This window comes from Ovis aries, chromosome X (genome assembly GCF_016772045.2).
Source record: "Ovis aries strain OAR_USU_Benz2616 breed Rambouillet chromosome X, ARS-UI_Ramb_v3.0, whole genome shotgun sequence".
Classification (NCBI taxonomy): domain Eukaryota; kingdom Metazoa; phylum Chordata; class Mammalia; order Artiodactyla; family Bovidae; genus Ovis; species Ovis aries.
In genome coordinates, this window is record NC_056080.1 from 22859235 (window position 1) to 22878375 (window position 19141).

The window sequence follows — 19141 nt, forward strand, 5'->3', positions numbered from 1 at the left end:
CTGTCTCTACTGTTTCCCCATCTATTTCCCATGAAGTGATAGGACCACATGCCATGATCTTCGTTTTCTGAATGTTGAGCTTTAAGCCAACTTTTTCGCTCTCCTCTTTCACTTTCATCAAGAGGCTTTTGAGTTCCTCTTCACTTTCTGCCATAAGGGTGGTGTCATCTGCATATCTGAGGTTATTGATATTTCTCCCAGCAATCTTGATTCCAGCTTGTGCTTCTTCCAGTCCAGCATTTCTCATGATGTACTCTGCATATAAGTTAAATAAGCAGGGTGACAATATACAGCCTTGACGTACTCCTTTTCCTATTTGGAACCAGTCTGTTGTTCCATGTCCAGTTCTAACTGTTGCTTCCTGACCTGCATACAGATTTCTCAAGAGGCAGGTTAGGTGGTCTGATATTCCCATCTCTTTCAGAATTTTCCACAGTTTATTGTGATCCACACAGTCAAAGGCTTTGGCATAGTCAATGAAGCAGAAATAGATGTTTTTCTGGAACTCTCTTGCTTTTTCCATGATCCAGCGGATGATGGCAATTTGATCTCTGGTTCCTCTGCCTTTTCTAAAACCAGCTTGAACATCAGGGAGTTCACAGTTCATGTATTGCTGAAGTCTGGCTTGGAGAATTCTGAGCATTACTTTACTAGCATGTGAGATGAGTGCAATTGTGCGGTAGTTCGAGCATTCTTTGGCATTGCCTTTCTTTGGAATTGGAATGAAAACTGACCTTTTCCAGTCCTGTGGCCACTGCTGAGTTTCCCAAATTTGCTGGCATATTGAGTGCAGCACTTTCACAGCATCATCTTTCAGGATTTGAAACAGCTCAACTGGAATTCCATCACCTCCACTAGCTTTGTTCGTAGTGATGCTTTCTAAGGCCCACTTGACTTCACATCCCAAGATGTCTGGCTCTAGATTAGTGATCACATCATCATGATTATCTGGGTCATGAAGATCTTTTTTGTACAGTTCTTCCGTGTATTCTTGCCACCTCTTCTTAATATCTTCTGCTTCTGTTAGGTCCAGACCATTTCTGTCCTTTGTCGAGCCCATCTTTTAAGTCAGAGTAAGGAAGTCTCCTTAGCTCTCCCTAGAACACTAGGGGTCAGAGTAACTAAGTCTCCTTTGCTCACCATAGTTCTCCATAGCTCTCCTTTGAACACTATAAGTCAGAGGAAGCAAGTCTCCTTAGCTTTTCTTAGATCACTATACAACAGAGGAAGCAAGTCTCCTTAGCACTCCTTAGCTCTCCTAGAGCAGTATAGTTCAGAATAAGTAAGTCTCCTTAGCTCTCCCTTAGCTCACTTTCCTTAGCTCTCCTCAAGGAATCAAACCCATGACCCCTGCATTGGAAAGCAAAGCCCTCATCACTACACCACCTAGAAACTCCAAAACACTTCTGCTTCCCTTCTTACTCTCCTAAATTACCCTCACTTTACAAGGTTAGGTTGTGTCCTTGAAAAAGTAGAGATCAACCTGAGTTCCTATAGAACAGACAAGACTTATACACAGAGAGCTTTAGAGGATGACTCATGAGAGCAAAGTATACTGAGTACGCAGATAAACTAGTGGACGTGACTTTTTCCCCTAACCTCACACACCACTTACCATGCTGTTTTACAGTTTCCCACTAGCAGGTATACACTAAGCTCCTACCATAAGACCACTTTCATAAACTGTAAAAAAATTGTTGCTGAATAAACATCTAAAGATAAAATGAAATATGGGATCCTAAGAAACTTGTGATGTTGCAGAATTTTAGGACACTTGTTCCTAGAATTTTTAAAGAACTTTAGAACTCAAATATTAACCAACATGTTAAAAATATATGACCCAAGTCTATTAATGACACCATGTCCTGTAACCCCTGTTACAACTCCTGTTAATACTGTTATCTTAGTTTCTATGGTTTTTTATACTTTCTTCCCTCCCTCCCTTCAAAGTACTATATTCAATATTGTGTGATAAACCATAATATAAAGTTAACATTGTAAATAAGCTATATGTCCATAAAATTAGTTATAAAAAAACCCCTCTTGTTTCCTGCTATGTTGATGTTATTGCTATATTACACAGCCATACAGAGAAACACTTCTGAGTCAGTTCTAATGAGGTTGATGAACCTAAAGCCTATTATACAGAGTGAAGTAATTCAGAAAGAGAAACATAAATGTGATATATTAACAGATACATATGGAATCTAGAAAGATAGTACTATGAACCTAGTTGCATGGCAGCAATGGAGATGCAGACATAGAGAACAGACTTATGCACACAGGACAGAAAGGAGAGGGTAGGATAAACTGATAAATTGAGAGTATCACAGAAACATAAACATTACCATATGTAATGCGAATATGTTATGTGACTGAGACTATGTTATATGACACATGGAGCTCAAACTGGTGCTCTTGACAACCTAGAGGGGTGGGAAGGAGGTTCAAGAGGGAGGGGACATATGTTTACCTGTGGCTGAAACCAACACAATATTGTAAAGCAATTATCCTCAACTAAAAATAAGTTAATTGAAACATTTGGGCAGAAGATCTAAGCAGACATTTCTGAACCCCTATAAACAAATGAATGCCTACCTGGTTTTTCATTTTTAAAAAACTGCTAGTTGTTTCCTCAGAGCCTGAAAATTAGTTGTGAAAAATGTTAACTATTAAAGTACACACTAGATTAATGAGAAATTTCAAACTTGTTACAGAGACCATGGAATCCCAGATAATTTGATCTGAACTGAAACCCAGGGAAAATGAAAAGGAACTGGACTCTTGGCTCCTCTGCTCCTGCAAGCTCTCTCTAGAAGTTGTCAAAGGCTCAAGTCGACCCTTGTAAGCCCTCCACCCTCTCTCAGCCTCAGCCAACAAGACAAGGTGGGCCTATGACCGCCGCCTCAATAATCACTTAGAGGCTGCTAGGCTTTTAGCAAAGCATCTCTTCTAACTTCTCAAGTGTTGCTCTTTTACTTGTTTTACTTTTAGATAATCTTATGAACCACCTCCAATGAGCAAAGAGGCAACAGGGACAACCCATCAATAAAATAATTCAGCCAAAATCAATTTTGTTAGAGACTTCTCATGTTTTACTAGGATATCTAGACTAATAAAAATTAGGGAGATCAAATGGAATCATTCCGTTTGGTTCTAAAGGGAAAGCTACTTTAAAACTATCTCTTTCAGATATCCCATGCTCTCGGATTGGAAGCATTAGTATTGTTAAAATGACCAGACTAACCAAAACAAATCTACAGATTTAATGTAATCCCTATCAAATTACCCATGACATTTTTAATAGAATACTCTTAAAATTTATGTGGAACCACAAAAGACTTAGAATTCACAAAGCAGCCCTACAGAAAAAGAACAAAGCAGCGAGCAGCACCCTCCCAGACTCCAGACGATACTACAAAGCTACAGTAATAAAAACAGTGATACTGGCACAAAAACAGACATATGGATCAATGGAAAGCTCAGAAATAAACCCACATACATACAATCGATAGTGTATTCTTGCCTCCTTTGTTGAAAATCAGTGTGGAAAAGACAGTCTCTTCAGCAATGTTGAAATGTTGGAAAACTGCTTGCAAACCAATGAAGTTGGAACAAACACACCCTCTCACCATACACAAAAATAAACTCAAAATGGGTTATAGACTTAAACATAAGGCATGACACCTTAGAACTCCTAGAAGAGATCATACCAATGTTTTCCCAGGTCAGTTTCCCAAAAATGCAACATCTCACCATACACAAAAATAAACTCAAAATGGGTTATAGATGTAAACATAAGGCAGGACACTTTAGAACCCCTAGAAGAGGTCATGAGCCAAGTATATTCTGACAGAAATCATACCAATGTTTTCCTAGGTCAGTTTCCCAAGGCAATAGAAATAAACAAATGAGACCAAATCAAATTTATTAGCTTTTGCACAACAACGGAAACCATAAAATGAAAAGACAACCTACAGAATAAGAGAAAATATTTGCAAATGATGAGACCAACAAGGGCTTATTTTCCAAAATATGCAAATAGCTAATACAATCTTAGTAACAACAACAAAAAAACCCCAATTGAAAAATGGGAAGAAGACTTAAATAGACATTTCTCCATAAAGGACATGCAGATGGTCAAGAGGCAGTCACTAATTATTAGAGAAATGAAAATCAAAACTAAAATAAGGTACCACTTCCCACCAATCAGAATGGCCATCATTAAAAAGTCTACAAATAACAAACACTGAAGGAGGTGTGGGGAAAAAGGAACCCTCTCTTACACTGTTGCTGGGAATTTAAGTTGGTGCAGCCACTTTGGAAAACAGTTTGGAGTTTCCTCAGAAAATTAAGACTTACCATATATGGTCCAGCAATCCCACTCCTGGGCATATATCCAGACAAAACTATAATTCAAAAAGATAGCTGCACCCCAGTGTTCCTAGCAGCAATATTCACAATTGCCAAGTCATGTCGACAACCTAAATGTCCATCAAAATAAGAGTGGATAAAGAAGGCATGGTATATATGTGTGTATACACACACATACACACACACACAATAAAATACTACTCAGCCATAAACAAAAATGAAATAACGCCATTTTCAGCAACATGGATGGACTTAGCACTTATCATACTAAGTGAAGTCAGAAAGACAAATACCATATGATATCACTTATGTGTGGAATCTAAAATATGACACAAATGAAGCTATCCATGAAACAGAAACAGAATCACAGACACAAGAACAGATTGGTGATTTCCAAGGGAGGAGGGGGTTGGGGGAGGAATAGAGTGGGAGGTTGGGGTTAGCTGATGTAAGCTTTTAGGCGTAAAATGGATAAACCTGTTCTACTGTATATAGCACAGAGAACAATACTCTTTATCCTAAGATAAACCATAATGAAAAAGAGTATAAAAAATGTGTGTGTGTGCGTGTGTGTGTGTGTGTATAACTGAATTACTTTGCTGTACTACAGAAATCAACACAACATTGTAAATCAACTATACATCAATTTTTTAAAACAAAGTCTTCCATAGAACCGTCTTTATTAACTCTGCTGATAATACTGGTTATTTACTTCAGAAGTACACACACAATAGAAATACCAGTGGAGTCTCCACACTGTTCTCCATAGTGGCTGTACTAGTTTGCATTCCCATCAACAGTGTAAGAGGGTTCCCTTTTCTCCGCACCCTCTCCAGCATTTATTGTTTGTAGACTTTTTGATAGCAGCCATTCTGACCGGCATGAGATGGTACCTCACTGTGGCCTTGATTTGCATTTCCCTGATAATGAGTGATGTTGAGCATCTTTTCATGTGTTTGTTAGCCATCTGTATGTCTTCTTGGGAGAAATGTCTGTTAGTTCTTTGGCCCATTTTTTGATTGGGTCGTTTATTTTTCTGGTATTGAGCTGCATGAGCTGCTTGTATATTTTTGAGATTAATTGTCAGTTGCTTCATTTGCTATTATTTTCTCCCATTCTGAAGGCTATCTTTTCATATTGCTTATAGTTTCCTTCATTGTGCAAAAGCTTTTAAGTTTAATTAGGTCCCATTTGTTTATTTTTTCTTTTATTTCCATTACTCTGGGAGGTGGGTCTTAAAGGATCCTGCTGTGATTTATTCAGAGAGTGTTTTGCCTATGTTTTCCTCTAGGAGTTTTATAGTTTCTGGTCTTACATTTAGATCTTTACTCCATTTTTTTAGATCTTTAATTGAAAGAGACACATGTACCCCAGTGTTCATGACAGCACTATTTACAATAGCTAGGACATGGAAGCAACCTAGATGTCCATCGCCAGATGAATGGATGAGAAAGCTGTGGTACATATACATGATGGAATATTACTCAGCTATTAAAAAGAACACATTTGAATCAGTTCTAATGAGGTGGATGAAACTGGAGCCTATTATATACAGTGAAGTAAGCCAGAAAGAAAAACACCAATATAGTATACTAACGCATATATATGGAATTTAGAAAGATGGTAACAATAACCCTGTATGCGAGACAGCAAAAGAGGCAGATAGAAAGAACAGACTTTTGGACTCTGTGGGAGAAGGCGAGGGTGGGATGATTTGAGAATAGCATTGAAACATGTATATTACCATATGTGAAATAGATCGCCAGTCCAGGTTTGATGCATGAAACAGGGCACTCAAAGCCGGTGCACTGGGACAACCCTGAGGGATGGGATGGGGAGGGAGGGGGGGGGGGGTTCAGGATGGGGGACACATGTACACCCGTGGCTGATTCATGTCAATGTATGGCAAAAACCACTACAGTATTGTAAAGTAATTACCCTCCAATTAAATAAAGTTATTTAAAAAATAGAAATGGAGGGGGGAAAAAAAGAAATACCAGTGGAGTACAAGGTGATTTACAGAATTTTCTTTTCGGTCTGTAATTTTCACTCAGAATTCTATATAGAATTTAGACAAGAGATCCTGTCTGCATCTTCTGTCTCAGTTTTAAGATTCAGATCATGGCCTCAGTCCCCTAAGACTTTTATGCCTTATCCCAGCACATTTATATCATGGAAAAAACAGGGGCAAATCAGGGCATGATGAGTACAAAGTCTCATCTCTTCTCTCTCTCTTCCAACCAATGAAACAGGAGTTCCTGACAATAAAAAGTGATCAAGGCAGTACATTTCTTCTGCGTCCTCTTCCTCTGGTTGATCCAAGAGGCACTGTCCTTGTTTTATAACACAAGATCCATGATGCCACTGACATACTTCACCCTTACCCATAAGCTGTGCATCCGCCAACTGGGAGACTGGGATGAGCTATGAAACCAACCTTTGCAGTAATAGACATTCAGTGACTACCAAATGACTTCAAACAAGAAATAGAAATGGAGAACAGAATTGGCTTTGGGCACTCCTGGGTACCATATAGAAAGGAAAAGCAGAAACTAAATAAAGAAGTGCATCGACTTGAAGTCATTTGGGCTAATGCCCAAAGTGGAGGTCACATATTGGACTGATAAAGGACAAGGAGGATAAACTGAAAACACCCATTATTGCAGGAAGAAGTGAAATAATTTACATACCCATGCTCCATCAGGCCCAAACAGTTCTAGGAAGTTACCAATGAATTCCCTCGATTTCTCTTCCCACTTCTGAATTAGATCATGACTCTTTTCTTCCACTCTGTTCACAAATTCCTTTGATCTTTCTTCCACGTTTTTGACCTTCTCCTTCATCTTGTCTACCTGGTTTTGGAAGCGGTACTTCTTTTCCTGGTCAAAAATTAAAGGAGAAAGAAAGGGATTTACCCAAAAGGGCTGGGGAGAGATTAGTCACTCACAGAATGGTCAGATTTTATTTCCACTTGTGCATGTTCTTAACCTGAAGAGTCAGGATGCTAGTTTCCAAGGGCTGGATTGACAGGAAGGCCCATCTCTTGTAAGAAAAGTCACTTCTGATTAGTCGACTTGAATGGGTACAGTGAAGTACAAGTGGCTGCAATGTTCTCTTCCTTGTAAATAGAGTTGAATTCACTTATACAAGAGAAGAACCAAAAGTATCCATTTGCTGTTTATTTTGGATAGATACTAGGTGAATGTATCCCCTCAGTTCTCCTGACACTTAGACAAAAACATGTCTTGTGCACAGAATGGCCACTCAGAAGCAGCCCGAGTTCTCTATTTTACTGAGACATTGTTAAAACCAATATTGGTTGAAATAAGTGAGCCACTGGCTGGGCCTTAGCATCCATGTATTACACTCAAATTGTCACTGTCATGCTATTTCCCATTAAGCTAATGGAACCACATCAGTTTCCTTGGTAATGAAGAAAAATTTTGTTCTGATAGCTTCTCTGGACTGGGATTTTGTTCATAGCCTTGATGCAGCATTGCTATACCTATGTGCCTAGAAGGCATGAGATGTTGGGCAACTCACATGCCATCTCTAAACCTCAGTTTTCTCATCTGTAAAATAGGGATAATTATTGTCCCTACCCTATAGGGTTGCTGTAACAGTTGGATCAGATAACGCATGTAAAGTACTTGGCACAATGCCTGGCATTTAGTAAAAGCATAGTGTGTGTTGGCTGTTTGATTACTTGTAAGCAACAGAAGCATTTAATCATGTTACCTGGTGAAAGTGGAATTAAAACCATGAAGATAACATGAAACAAAGACTCTTTTCCTCCATGAAGCCATAATACATTTCCTCCTGAAGGGGTAATGAGATTTCTCACCTTTCTTCACTATATGGAATTGAAGCCCATTTCATATTTCAGAATTTTTGGAGCCACATACAGTATTACAAACCTGGGTCAGGAGTCCAGGATCTAGACTTCACAAACATCACTGCAGCCTCAGGGCGAGGTGTGAGCCATCCGTGCTGCCAGCCAGCTGTATATAATACACGGCGACTCTCCACTGCTCTCAGGAGCTTCTCGGAACACTAGACCGGGCTCTGGACCAGGGGGCACAAGGCTGGGAGGCTGCTACTGCTTCTGCCTCTACTTTGCTTGAGGGACTTGAGCCAGGTCCCTCCGAACTCAACTTTCCTCATTTTTCTATTGACAAATTCAGGGACTTGGGCTGGTGACTGACCCTCGTCAGGTTCCGTGATTCATCTACACACTCATCCAACACACGTGAGGTACTCTCTGTGCCACAGCCCAGCTTGTGGTCACAGAAAGGCAACGGGCACATCCACACTGACTACACGGCTCCCTGAGCTAAGTGGCTTATCACAGGCCGTTGAAAGAGCACGAGCAATAACTTTCAGAAATGGCTCGACATGCCTGGATGGGTGACTGAATTCAATTTAAAAGAACAGGCAGTTTAATTTATTGAAATAACCAGGGCTTTATGCTCTGTAAGATACCAACTAATCACTTTGACTGAATTCTTTTCAGCCACTTGTTCTGTTTGCCACTTGAACCTGACATTTTCCATTTTGTTACCCAGTCTGTATGAAGCCACAGAGCCCAGACTCCCAATACTCCCTGCCTCCTGAAGACAACTGATCATCACTGACTTACAATTACTGAATGAACCCTGCCTTATTCGAAGGCACCGATGATTGCTTTGTGTAAGCTGCTGGATAACTGTGGCTGCACATAATTATAAACATCTAGTTTTGTAGAAAAATCACCGTATCTATTTTTGTGGGGGTGTGTGGAAATTCTGTATGTGTGGAGAGCTCTTATTTTGCTCACCTCGATCAGCTCCTTGGAGTTCAGGCAAACATAGTCATCCAGACTCACCAACATCACCTCTAGCAACTGGGCTGCCCTCTTGGCTTTTTAACAGCTTGTTTTTAAAGATTGTTTTAACAGTTGCTCTATTATTAAACTAACAGCAGCTCTGTGGGAACAATACAGCAGAAATACAAAAGGAAGCCAAAGACTTTGGGCTTTTTTAAGTGGCTGTAATTTCTCTGGACAAAAAAAAGCAGCTGTTAAAGTTTCTAATGAGCATCTGTAAGGCCTTAATAAAAAGAAAATTGTAAACCGTTAAAATAAGAACACACTTTCTCTGAGTTTAGCTTTGTAGAGCCTCTGTGCTCCTTTCTTCCCTTGGAGTAGAAGACAACTATTGCCTTTCATGAGGGCAGATCTCTCAGAAACCCTTCACCCAACTCTGAGAACTCTGATGGGGAGGTTGGGGTGCGGAAAGGGAGGTGAGGCGGCTCCCTTAAAAAATGTGATGTTCACTCACTACCTGTATGCCTTGGCAAACTACATTACCTATTTGGACATTGGTTTTTCCACGTATAAAATGGGGATAATAATACATCATTGGGCTGTTATATGGACTAAATGAGACAGTAAATGTCAAACATCAAGAATATCGAGTGGTGTAACGTAAGTGATTTGTATACAGTGCCAGCCAGTAGCATGACACGCTGGTCCTCAGAGGTGCGGGGTGGCACACTTACATTGATAAAGCTGACATTCAGTTCCTTGGCTGTGTAGCCTCTCTGGAGGTTGCGTCGGGCATAAACATCATAGTCACGGACAATCCTGGTGATGATGTCTGATGTTGAGATGCCTTCTGTTCTCTGTGTTGGAACAAACATCCCTGTTCGAATAGAAAACACAGGATGAAGAAAAAACAACTAAGATGATCTCAGGTGACCCATTTTCTTAAATGACTCTCTGGTCCAGGACAAAGTGGCAGCTCCTAGGTCGAGGTGGCTTTCACATCTGGCCCCAGCTGACTCTGCCAGGCTCAATTCCAGGCACTCCCAACCTGCCACAGACACTGCGTGTTTGCATACTGGACCTGTTCCCTGATGCACCAGGCATTCACCTGGCTCTTGGCATTTGCTCATTTCAAGCCCTTCTTTCCTGCCCCGGAACCCCCTTCCCTGCCCACAGCAGCTGCAGAGTAGCTCCTCATCGTACAGGGTCCAGTCTTAAGGCTATGCCTCTGGGAAGTCTTTCCTGACATCATCAGGCAGAATCCACACCCATTATAATATAAACTTGACTGCTATTAACAAAAGCATTTTCAGTATCCATTTCCTTGTGGAAAGGGAGCACTCTGAAAGCACAGGCTGTGTCTTGATCATCTTTACGTGTCCAGTACCCAGTTCAGTGCCCCAGTGTCTAGCATATGGAAAGTTCTCAATACATGCAAATTAAATAAGTAAGTGAATGGAGCATAGCAGTTGAGTCAAAGAATTTGTGAGATCACAGCAACTCTCCTTCTTCCCCAGGGAGTTCTGCATCATGTTATAGCAAAGGAAAAGAAGAAGGATGCAGTATTTTTGTATCTAAAGACATGCCCAGGGGGTGCTCGATGATTTTACCCTTCTAAGAGCAATCTACTCTCAATGGTGGTTTCACCACACAAAGGCCTTTTCATCTATACTCTACTGGGACTGAGAAGAAGCAAACAAGCACAGAGGATGCCAAGTTCTCATAGAACTTCCTTAAAGTCCTCAAAGATATATTTGAGTGAACCAATACAAGGCCGTAAAGAAGTCACAAGTGTCATCAAAGACAAGGATCTGGTGAAATCGAAAATGACATAAACAGATGAAAGATATACCTGTTTTTGAATAGGAAGAACCAATCCTGTCAAAATGCTTATAGTACCCAATGCACTCTATAGATTCAATACAATCCCTATCAAAGTACAAGTGGCATTTTTCATAGAACTACAACAAAAATTTTAAATTTGGATGGAGACACAAAAGACTCCAAATTCTCAAAGCAATCTTGAAAAAGAAATATGGAGCTGGAGGAGTCAAGCTTCCTGACCTCAGACTATACTAGAAAGCTACAGCCATCAAAACAGGATGGTACTGTCACAAAAGCAGATATATAGATCAATGGAACAGGATAGAAAACTCAGAAATAAACCCACACACCTGTGGTCAATTACTCTATCACAAAGGGGGCAGACTATACAATGGAGAACAGACATCCTTGTCAATAAATGGTGCTGGGAAAACTGGACACCTACATGTACCTACATGCAAAAAAAAAAAATGAAATTAGAACATTCCTTAACACCATGCAAAAATATAAACTCGAAGTGGATTAAAATTCCACATCCTGCAGAGCAACTAAGCCTGTGAGCCACAGTTACTGGGCCCATGCCTTAGAGCCCATGCTCTCCAACAGGAGAAGCGGTGGCAATAAGAAGACTGCATACCCCAACTCGAGAGTAGCCCCTGCTCGCCACAACTAGAGAAAGCTTGCAAGCAGCAACAAAGACCCAGTGCAGCCAAACCAAACTTGAAAAAATATTTTTAGAAATGGGCAGATCTAAATAGAGATTTCTCCAAAGACAAACAGATGGCCAAGAGGCACATGAAAAGATGTTCAACATCACTAATTATTAGAAAAATGCAAATCAAAACTACAGCGAGATACCACCGCAGAATGCCTATCATCAAAAAATCTACAAACAGTAAATGCTGGAGTGGGTGTAGAGAAAAGGGAACTATCCTACATTGTGGATGGGAATGTAAATTGATACAGCTACTATAGAAAGCAGTATGAAGGCCCCTTAAACAACTAAAAACAGAACTACCACATGACCCAGCAATCCCATTCCTGGGCATCTATCCAGAGAAAACCATGGTTAGGAAAGATATATGCACCTTAATGTTCATTGAAGCACTATTTACAGTAGCCAAGAGATGGAACAGCCTAAATGTCCATCAACAGAGGAATCAATAAAGAAGATGTGGTACATATACACAACAGTATATTACTCAGTCATGAAAAGAACAAAATAACGCCATTTGCAGCAACATGAATGGACCTAGAGATTGTCATAATGAGTGAAGTAAGTCAAACACAGAAAGACAAATATCATATGATATCGCTTATATGTGGAATCTAAAAAAAAACATTGTGTACAAATGAACTCATTTATAAAACAGAAGGAGAGTTACGGATGTAGAAAACAAACTTACGGTTACCAGGGGATGGAGGGAAGGAATAAATTGAGAGAGTGGGATTGACATATACACCCTGCTGTATATAAAATAGATAACTAAAAACCTGCAGGATAGCATAGGGAACTGTATTCAATACTCTGGAATGGCCTATATGGGAAGATAGTCTTAAAAAGAGTAGATATATGTACATGTATAACTGATTCACTTTGCTGTACACCTGAAACTAACAACGTGGTTAATCAACTATACTCCAATACAAAATAAATTTAAAAATAATTTAAAAAGACAAGATTCTGGTTCATGCTTGTACTTCTGTTGTTGACTGCAATCAAGTGCTGGCAATCGAAATCTATCTAATATGATGGTGGTCACACTCAGTCAGAGATATCAGGCATGACACAGCATGATGGACAGAGCTTAGGGACAAGGGTGCTGGGTCCTCTGCTTCTAGACTTGAGCAAGTCACTCAAGCCTCAGGAGGCAAGTTACTAACCTCAGCCTCCAGAGTTGAGAAATGAGCTGGCTGTGCAAGATGACCTTGGCCTCATCTGTGCCGCCTCCCTCTCCCTTAGTCCTTATGTCCAATCAATGTCTTTCCACTCACCAACCTACTTCCCAAGTGTCTCCCTGGTTCACCTGCTTCTCTCCATTCTCCATCTAAACCAACCTAACCCCATTTTGTTCACAGATTACAGCAAGAGCCTCAAAACCAGTCTCCATGGATATCACTTTTCTATCCCCTCAAATCCACTCTCCCACAGCCAGAGCTGCAGAACAGTCTTTCAAAATCCTGCTCAACATCCTCATTGGCCTTGTATTTAGATTCAAACACTGTCCTTTGTATTTAGATTCGAATCCTTGACTCTGCAGCAGCTTGCCTTCCCTCTTCCCTGTGCTTCTCTCCAGTCTCCTCTCAGACCCTCTTTCCCCCTTCACTCCCTAAGCCAAGGTCTCTGTGCCACGCAGTGGCAGTGGGCATTGTTCTCCTTGTTTCCTAGGGAGCTGAGCAATGGGCTGGCCCAGCCTTGGCCTCGCCACACTGGACTTCAGTGTCCTGCCAGCGCTGCGCCCTCCCCTCATTCTGCCACAAATATACTCTGTGGCCCTGAGGCCAGAAACTTCTTTTACCACGCTCTAAGGCAGTAGGCTCAAAACAGAAATCTAAGTAGAAGGCAGAGGACAGAAACATCTAAACACATGGATATTAATAGCACCCAACTGATGCAACTGTGCTGGGGGCTCTGGTGGGCGAGGGGCCCCAAGCCAGGGACCCTGAGACCACATCCTCACCTCAGTGAGAGCAGCTAGGAGCTTTTCTGGTGAGGAGTACGTCCCATCTTACAGGAGGCAGGCATCTCACTCATGAGCCCTGCCTGTTGAAATGTTAAGAGGAGTGTCTAGTCACACATGGACTTTAGGAAGTCACTCAGACACTGGTGACATGGGCTCACCCTTTCTCTGAAGACACAGGATGAGGTCTCTGGGGCTGAGTAACTGGAAACTGGGGTTGGAAAGAGATTTGCTTTGGCCGGTTAGAAGGTAGGTCTCTGAAAGAAGCCAAGCCCTCTGCTGACATAATGAGGCACCCGGCTTCCTCCAAATCCTAATTATTGTTCTGCTAAAAATATTCAGGAATGAGCATGATCAGAGAACCTTTTTTATCATGCTTTTCAGAATAACATCATTTGGTTATGGAGCTATTTTAAGAAGCAGCAAAGCACATGTTAATGAAGAAAACTTTCAACAGTAGTAGGCAATATTAGAAGATGATGAGGAATGAGGACCTTACAGTCTACTTCATTTAAACTTCGTCTTTTCATCTGGCTCTGCTGCAGAATTTTGACATGCAGTTCTGACAAGCAGAGCAGAGCACCCTCCATATCTCTTGGCTTCATATAAAGTGATTTTAAACTTTCAGAAGGAACCTCGATGAAAGGATAAAAGCCCAACATGAATGATGACATCATTTCTGAGCGCCTTTCTCCCACGTCTTCTCTACCCAGACCCCAAGCAGATTTCTACTGTGCCTCTCCCTTGGTGTGAAATCAGCAGAGGAGATCAATGGATTGCAAGAAAGGGCCCTTGTGCATATGAAAAGTCACACCTATATCTTATGCCTGTGCTCCCAGAGCAAGTAAAATACCACCTGACTATTCAATTTGGAGATGGGAATTGTGGCAGATTAAAGGTGGGCACGGCCCCTAACCCTGGGCATCTGAGCTGGCCTTTGTGACTTTCTTATAACAAACGGAATGTGGCATAAGTGATGCTGAGTGACTTCAAAGGCTAGGTCAGAAGAAGATTTGCATCTTCCACTGAAGGTGTTTGCTCTCCAGATGGATCCTTTAGGATGCATTCTGGGAGCCCAGCCACCATGCTGTGAGGAGCCCACACATGGCAAGGCCACCTGGAGGTGTTCCAGTGCCAACCCCAACTGAACTCCCTGTCAACAAGCAGCATTCACTGCCAGTCACTTAAGCACACCACCAGGGACCTCCCTGTTAGCTCAGCTGGTGAAGAATCCACCTGCAATGCAGGAGACCCCGGTTTGATTCCTGGGTCAGGAAGATCCCCTGGAGAAGGGATAGGCTACCAACTCCACTATTCTTGGGCTTCCCTTGTGGCTCAGCTGGTAAAGAATCTGCCTGCAGTGTGGGAGACCTGGGTTTGATCCCTGGGTTGGGAAGATCCCCTGGAGAAGGGGAAGGCCACCCACTCCAGTATTCTGGCCTAGAGAGTTCCATGGACTGTATAGTCCATGGGGCTGAAAGAGTTGGACACGACTGAGCGACTTTCACTCACCTAACTCATGGTAGACAGTGTGTGTTGTATGTGTTAGTCACTCAGTCATGTCCAGCTCTTTGTGACTCCATGGACTATAGCCCGCCAGGCTCCTCTGTCCATGGGACTCTCCAGGCAAGAATACTGCAGTGGGTTGCCATTCCCTTCCCCAATGGTAGAGAGTAAAATAGCAGAAATTAAACTAAGCCATTAAAAATCTATTGGGTTGGTCAAAAAGTTCGTTGGAATTTCTCTGTTACATTGTACAGAAAAACATGAACAAACTTTTTGGCTGACCCACTACTTCTGCACCTACCTTTAGCTACAATACCAGTTCCAGCCCATGCCTTCCTCAAACACTTCTTCACTCCAAGGTTCTCAGGCCGCAATAGGCTTATGAAAGGTGGTCTGATGGAGGGAGATGGGTGGAGAAGCTAAGGAATCAAGGTAATGTACTGTACCACCCCCTCCACCATGGACAGCTCCACATTTAGAGTCAGGAAAACCGCCTGACCCTCTAAGAGGATAGAAGTAATTACCTTTGCCCCAGCTGTCTTTTTATGTAATCCAAATGGATATAATCTGGGTGGGCTGAGTATTTTAAAATCCCAGCAATGACTATTTTGATTCCTGGTTTGATTTGAAATCCTGTGACACTGATGGAAAACTGCAGCTCGGGAAAATGACCAGCACTGGGGATAGCCAAGACTATTTTCCATTATACATTTGCCAAAAGAGCAGTTAGAATTTTTGAGTTCTTGCCTGTTATAAAGTACAGCGAGAAAAACGCAAATTTTAGATATAATTTCAAAGATCTTTCATTCAGATCATAGTCATTTGGGTTTTTGTTTTTTGGCTGTGCCCCATGGCATGTGGAATCTTAGTTCGCCAACCAGGGATTGAACCCATGTCCCCTGCTGTGGAAGCACACAGTCCTAACCCCTGGATCACCAGGGAAGTCCTCGGATCTTAGTCATTTATGAAACAAGTCAAAGAGTGATTCCTTCCATCTTTCACTGAGATTTTGTTGGGCTGTAAGGCGAAGATGGTTTGGAGTAATTTAGCATATCATGAGCATCTCCTTCAATAAAGACGGGTGTGAGGGACTCAGAGGTCAAAATACCAATAGAAAGCCAACAAACTGGATACGAAGGACAGTATCATTCAGGCCAAAATATCACCCTTACATCTAAATGATACGAACAATCAATTCCACAAGACAGAAGTGTGCTGTGCAATTATCTAGGTAATGTTATCTAGGTAAATGGTTCCATTTCCTGTGTGTTGGGAAAAGCCCCTGCAGACAAAGGCTTCCATCTTAGGCTGCCTCTCCATTGTACTCGATAAAAGCGTTCTCTTGTTCCACCAGCACTCAAGGAGCACCACAGATGTACCAGGGACTGTGCTGGGGGTGCAAAGATGGATGAGACGTGGCCATAGCCTGCGGCACCTCACTCTAGCTAGGGACACACACACAATCAGGCTGCCAAGAGAAGGGAGTTGAAAAGGAGGTCCCTGTGCAATGAGTATCTGCATCTGAGGAGGGCACGGGGTGTGTTGAATCATGCCCCAGGGAGAGACGGCATGTCCAGGCTGGCTCCTCAGGGGGCCCTGACCAAGAAGCTCAGAGGAAGGGCATTCCAAGCTCAGAGGACAACTGGACCAAAGAGACAAGGTGGACTCCATGTACAAAGTACAAAGATACAAAGACAGACTCCGTGCGCCTGGAGTGTAGGGTGCGCGGAAGGCTGAGCACAGAGCAAGGCTTGTGAGATGGGGAGAGAAACCCAGCAACAAAACCCAGCAGTGGTCAGAGAGCAACGGGAAATTAGAAGGCCCCAGAAGTGTCCCGGAAATGGAAGCAAAGACAAGAGTGTCTAGGAAAAGAACACGGTCAGCAGGGTCATTATGCCTGGAGGGACTGAGCTGAGACCACTGGACTGGGTGGCCCAAAGGCCATCTGAGAACTGAGCCGGGATGGGACAAAAGTCAGAGCCCGTGGCTGAGGAACAACAGTTGCCACTTAGAGGAGGACTGAGCAAGGATGTGAGTGGAGGGAGAGGCAGGAGGCGGGCGGGAGGGAGGACTGGGGTTCGTCTCTGCGGACTTCTGCGTGTCCGTAAGCTGATGAGAAACTACCCGAGAGTGAGCGCCCTGGATCACCAAGGGAGGGAGAATGAAGGAAAACGTGCTCCAGAGACGGGAGGGTAAAGGGGCCAGCCTGGGACAGAAAACACACCCCTCTTCCTCAGGACGCAGGGAAGAGGCAAGGGCACAAGGAGGTATGGGCAAATCAGGGCAGGAAGGGACAAGGAAGAGGCAAGCGGTAGCAGGGAGCACTGAGGACCCCGCCGAGGGTCTCAACCCCAGGTCTGCTCTGATGCCCCAGCAGCCATTTCCCTGGAATCTGAGCAGCACGGGCGCATGGAGAGCGCTTGACAAAGGGAGAAATTCTAGGGAGCCCACAGGGAGGGAAACTCCCCTCTTCCCAGCCCCCCAGTAAGTCCCTGGGACCAACCAGAGTCTCTGACCCAAAGAGAAATGCCTAGGGACAAATGGGACAACTGCCAAAGCTCAGGCACCTTGTCTGCCTTCCAGGACCTGAGTTAGCCGCTTCAGGAGGAAAGCAGTTTACCTGATTCCACAAATAGATGTGTCTATTTTTTTTGCCTCTGTATATGGTGCCTGAGGATATTATCATGTGATGGGATGACATATGGTAGGACTGGACTAGGGAGACAGGGAGTCCAGATCATTAATTATCCCGTTATCTGTCCTCTTCTGGAAGGAACTTTCTTGGGAGCATAGAGTAATTTCATTGTTAATGAGGAAAATTACCTTCAAACAACAGGGTTGGGGGAAGGGGATAAATTAAGAGACTGGGATTAATAGATACACAGTGTGTGTGCGCTCAGTCGCTCAGTTGTATCTGACTCTTTGCGACCCTGTGGATTTTAGCCCACCAGGTTCCTCTCTCTGTTCATGGGATTCTCCAGGCAAGAATACTGGAGTAGGTTGCCATGTCCTTCTCCAGGGATCTTCCCGACCCAGGGACTGAACCCATGTCTCTTATGTCTCCTGCATTGGCAGGTGGATTCTTTAACACTTGCACCACCTGGGAAGCCCTAGCAGATACACACTACTGTATATAAAATAGATAAACAGCAAGGTCCTACTGCATAGCACAGGAACTATATTCAATATCTTGTAGTAATCTATCACGAAAAAGAATACATATATATGTCTAGCTGAATCACTCTGCTGTACACCAGAAACTAACACCACACTGTAACTCAAGTATTCTTCAATAAAGAAAAATAAGAGTCCTGTGATTTTATGTCCTCTAAAATTGAGCCTCAAACCGGAAGTTGAGTATTTTGGTGCTCAGGTTAATTTCTACATAAACACCTAACTGGTGTCTGTGCCACAGCTGAGCCTTAGCACATATCAACAGAGGCTTGCAGAGGCTCTCTGGGAGACATCTGAAAGTCCATGCCTTGTAAGCATGTGCTGCAGACCCAGGGCTGGGGTCTCTTACTAAACCTCAGTGTCATGCCGCAGGGGACAGGTGAACACAGGAGGACCCCTCACCTGCTTCCTTTATATGCTTGTAAATATCATCAGAGCCAGCAGAAGAGTACGGAATGTCATCGTGAGCCACAAAGTCAATCTGTCAGAGAGAGAAAAGAGTGACATCACCACAGGGATGGGGGTACATGTCTGTGATATGAAAATACATATTTTTAAAAACGAAACAGCTATGATAAAGCGGTTTAAATAAGCAAGTTAGGTCCCATCACTTCATGGGAAATAGATGGGTAAACAGTGGAAACAGTGGCTGACTTTATTTTGGGGGGCTCCAAAATCACTGCAGATGGTGATTGCAGCCATGAAATTAAAAGACACTTATTCCTTGGAAGGACGGTTATGACCAACCTAGATAGCATATTAAAAAGCAGAGACATTA

At 42.7% G+C, this 19141-nt stretch overlaps 1 protein-coding gene across 3 annotated transcripts in view; it reads right to left on the minus strand.

The window, feature by feature from the left end:
* The window catches only part of PCYT1B (phosphate cytidylyltransferase 1B, choline), a 144783-nt gene that overhangs the window by 18098 nt on the left and 107544 nt on the right, over window positions 1-19141 (minus strand). For all 3 annotated transcript variants that reach the window (XM_042241692.2, XM_042241691.2, XM_042241693.2), the window contains exons 5-7: window positions 18766-18844; window positions 9913-10055; window positions 7065-7253 (exon numbers count right to left, since the gene is read on the minus strand). In XM_042241692.2, coding sequence (XP_042097626.1) covers window positions 7065-7253; window positions 9913-10055; window positions 18766-18844 — 411 coding nt within the window. The remainder of the gene's footprint in view (window positions 1-7064; window positions 7254-9912; window positions 10056-18765; window positions 18845-19141) is intronic.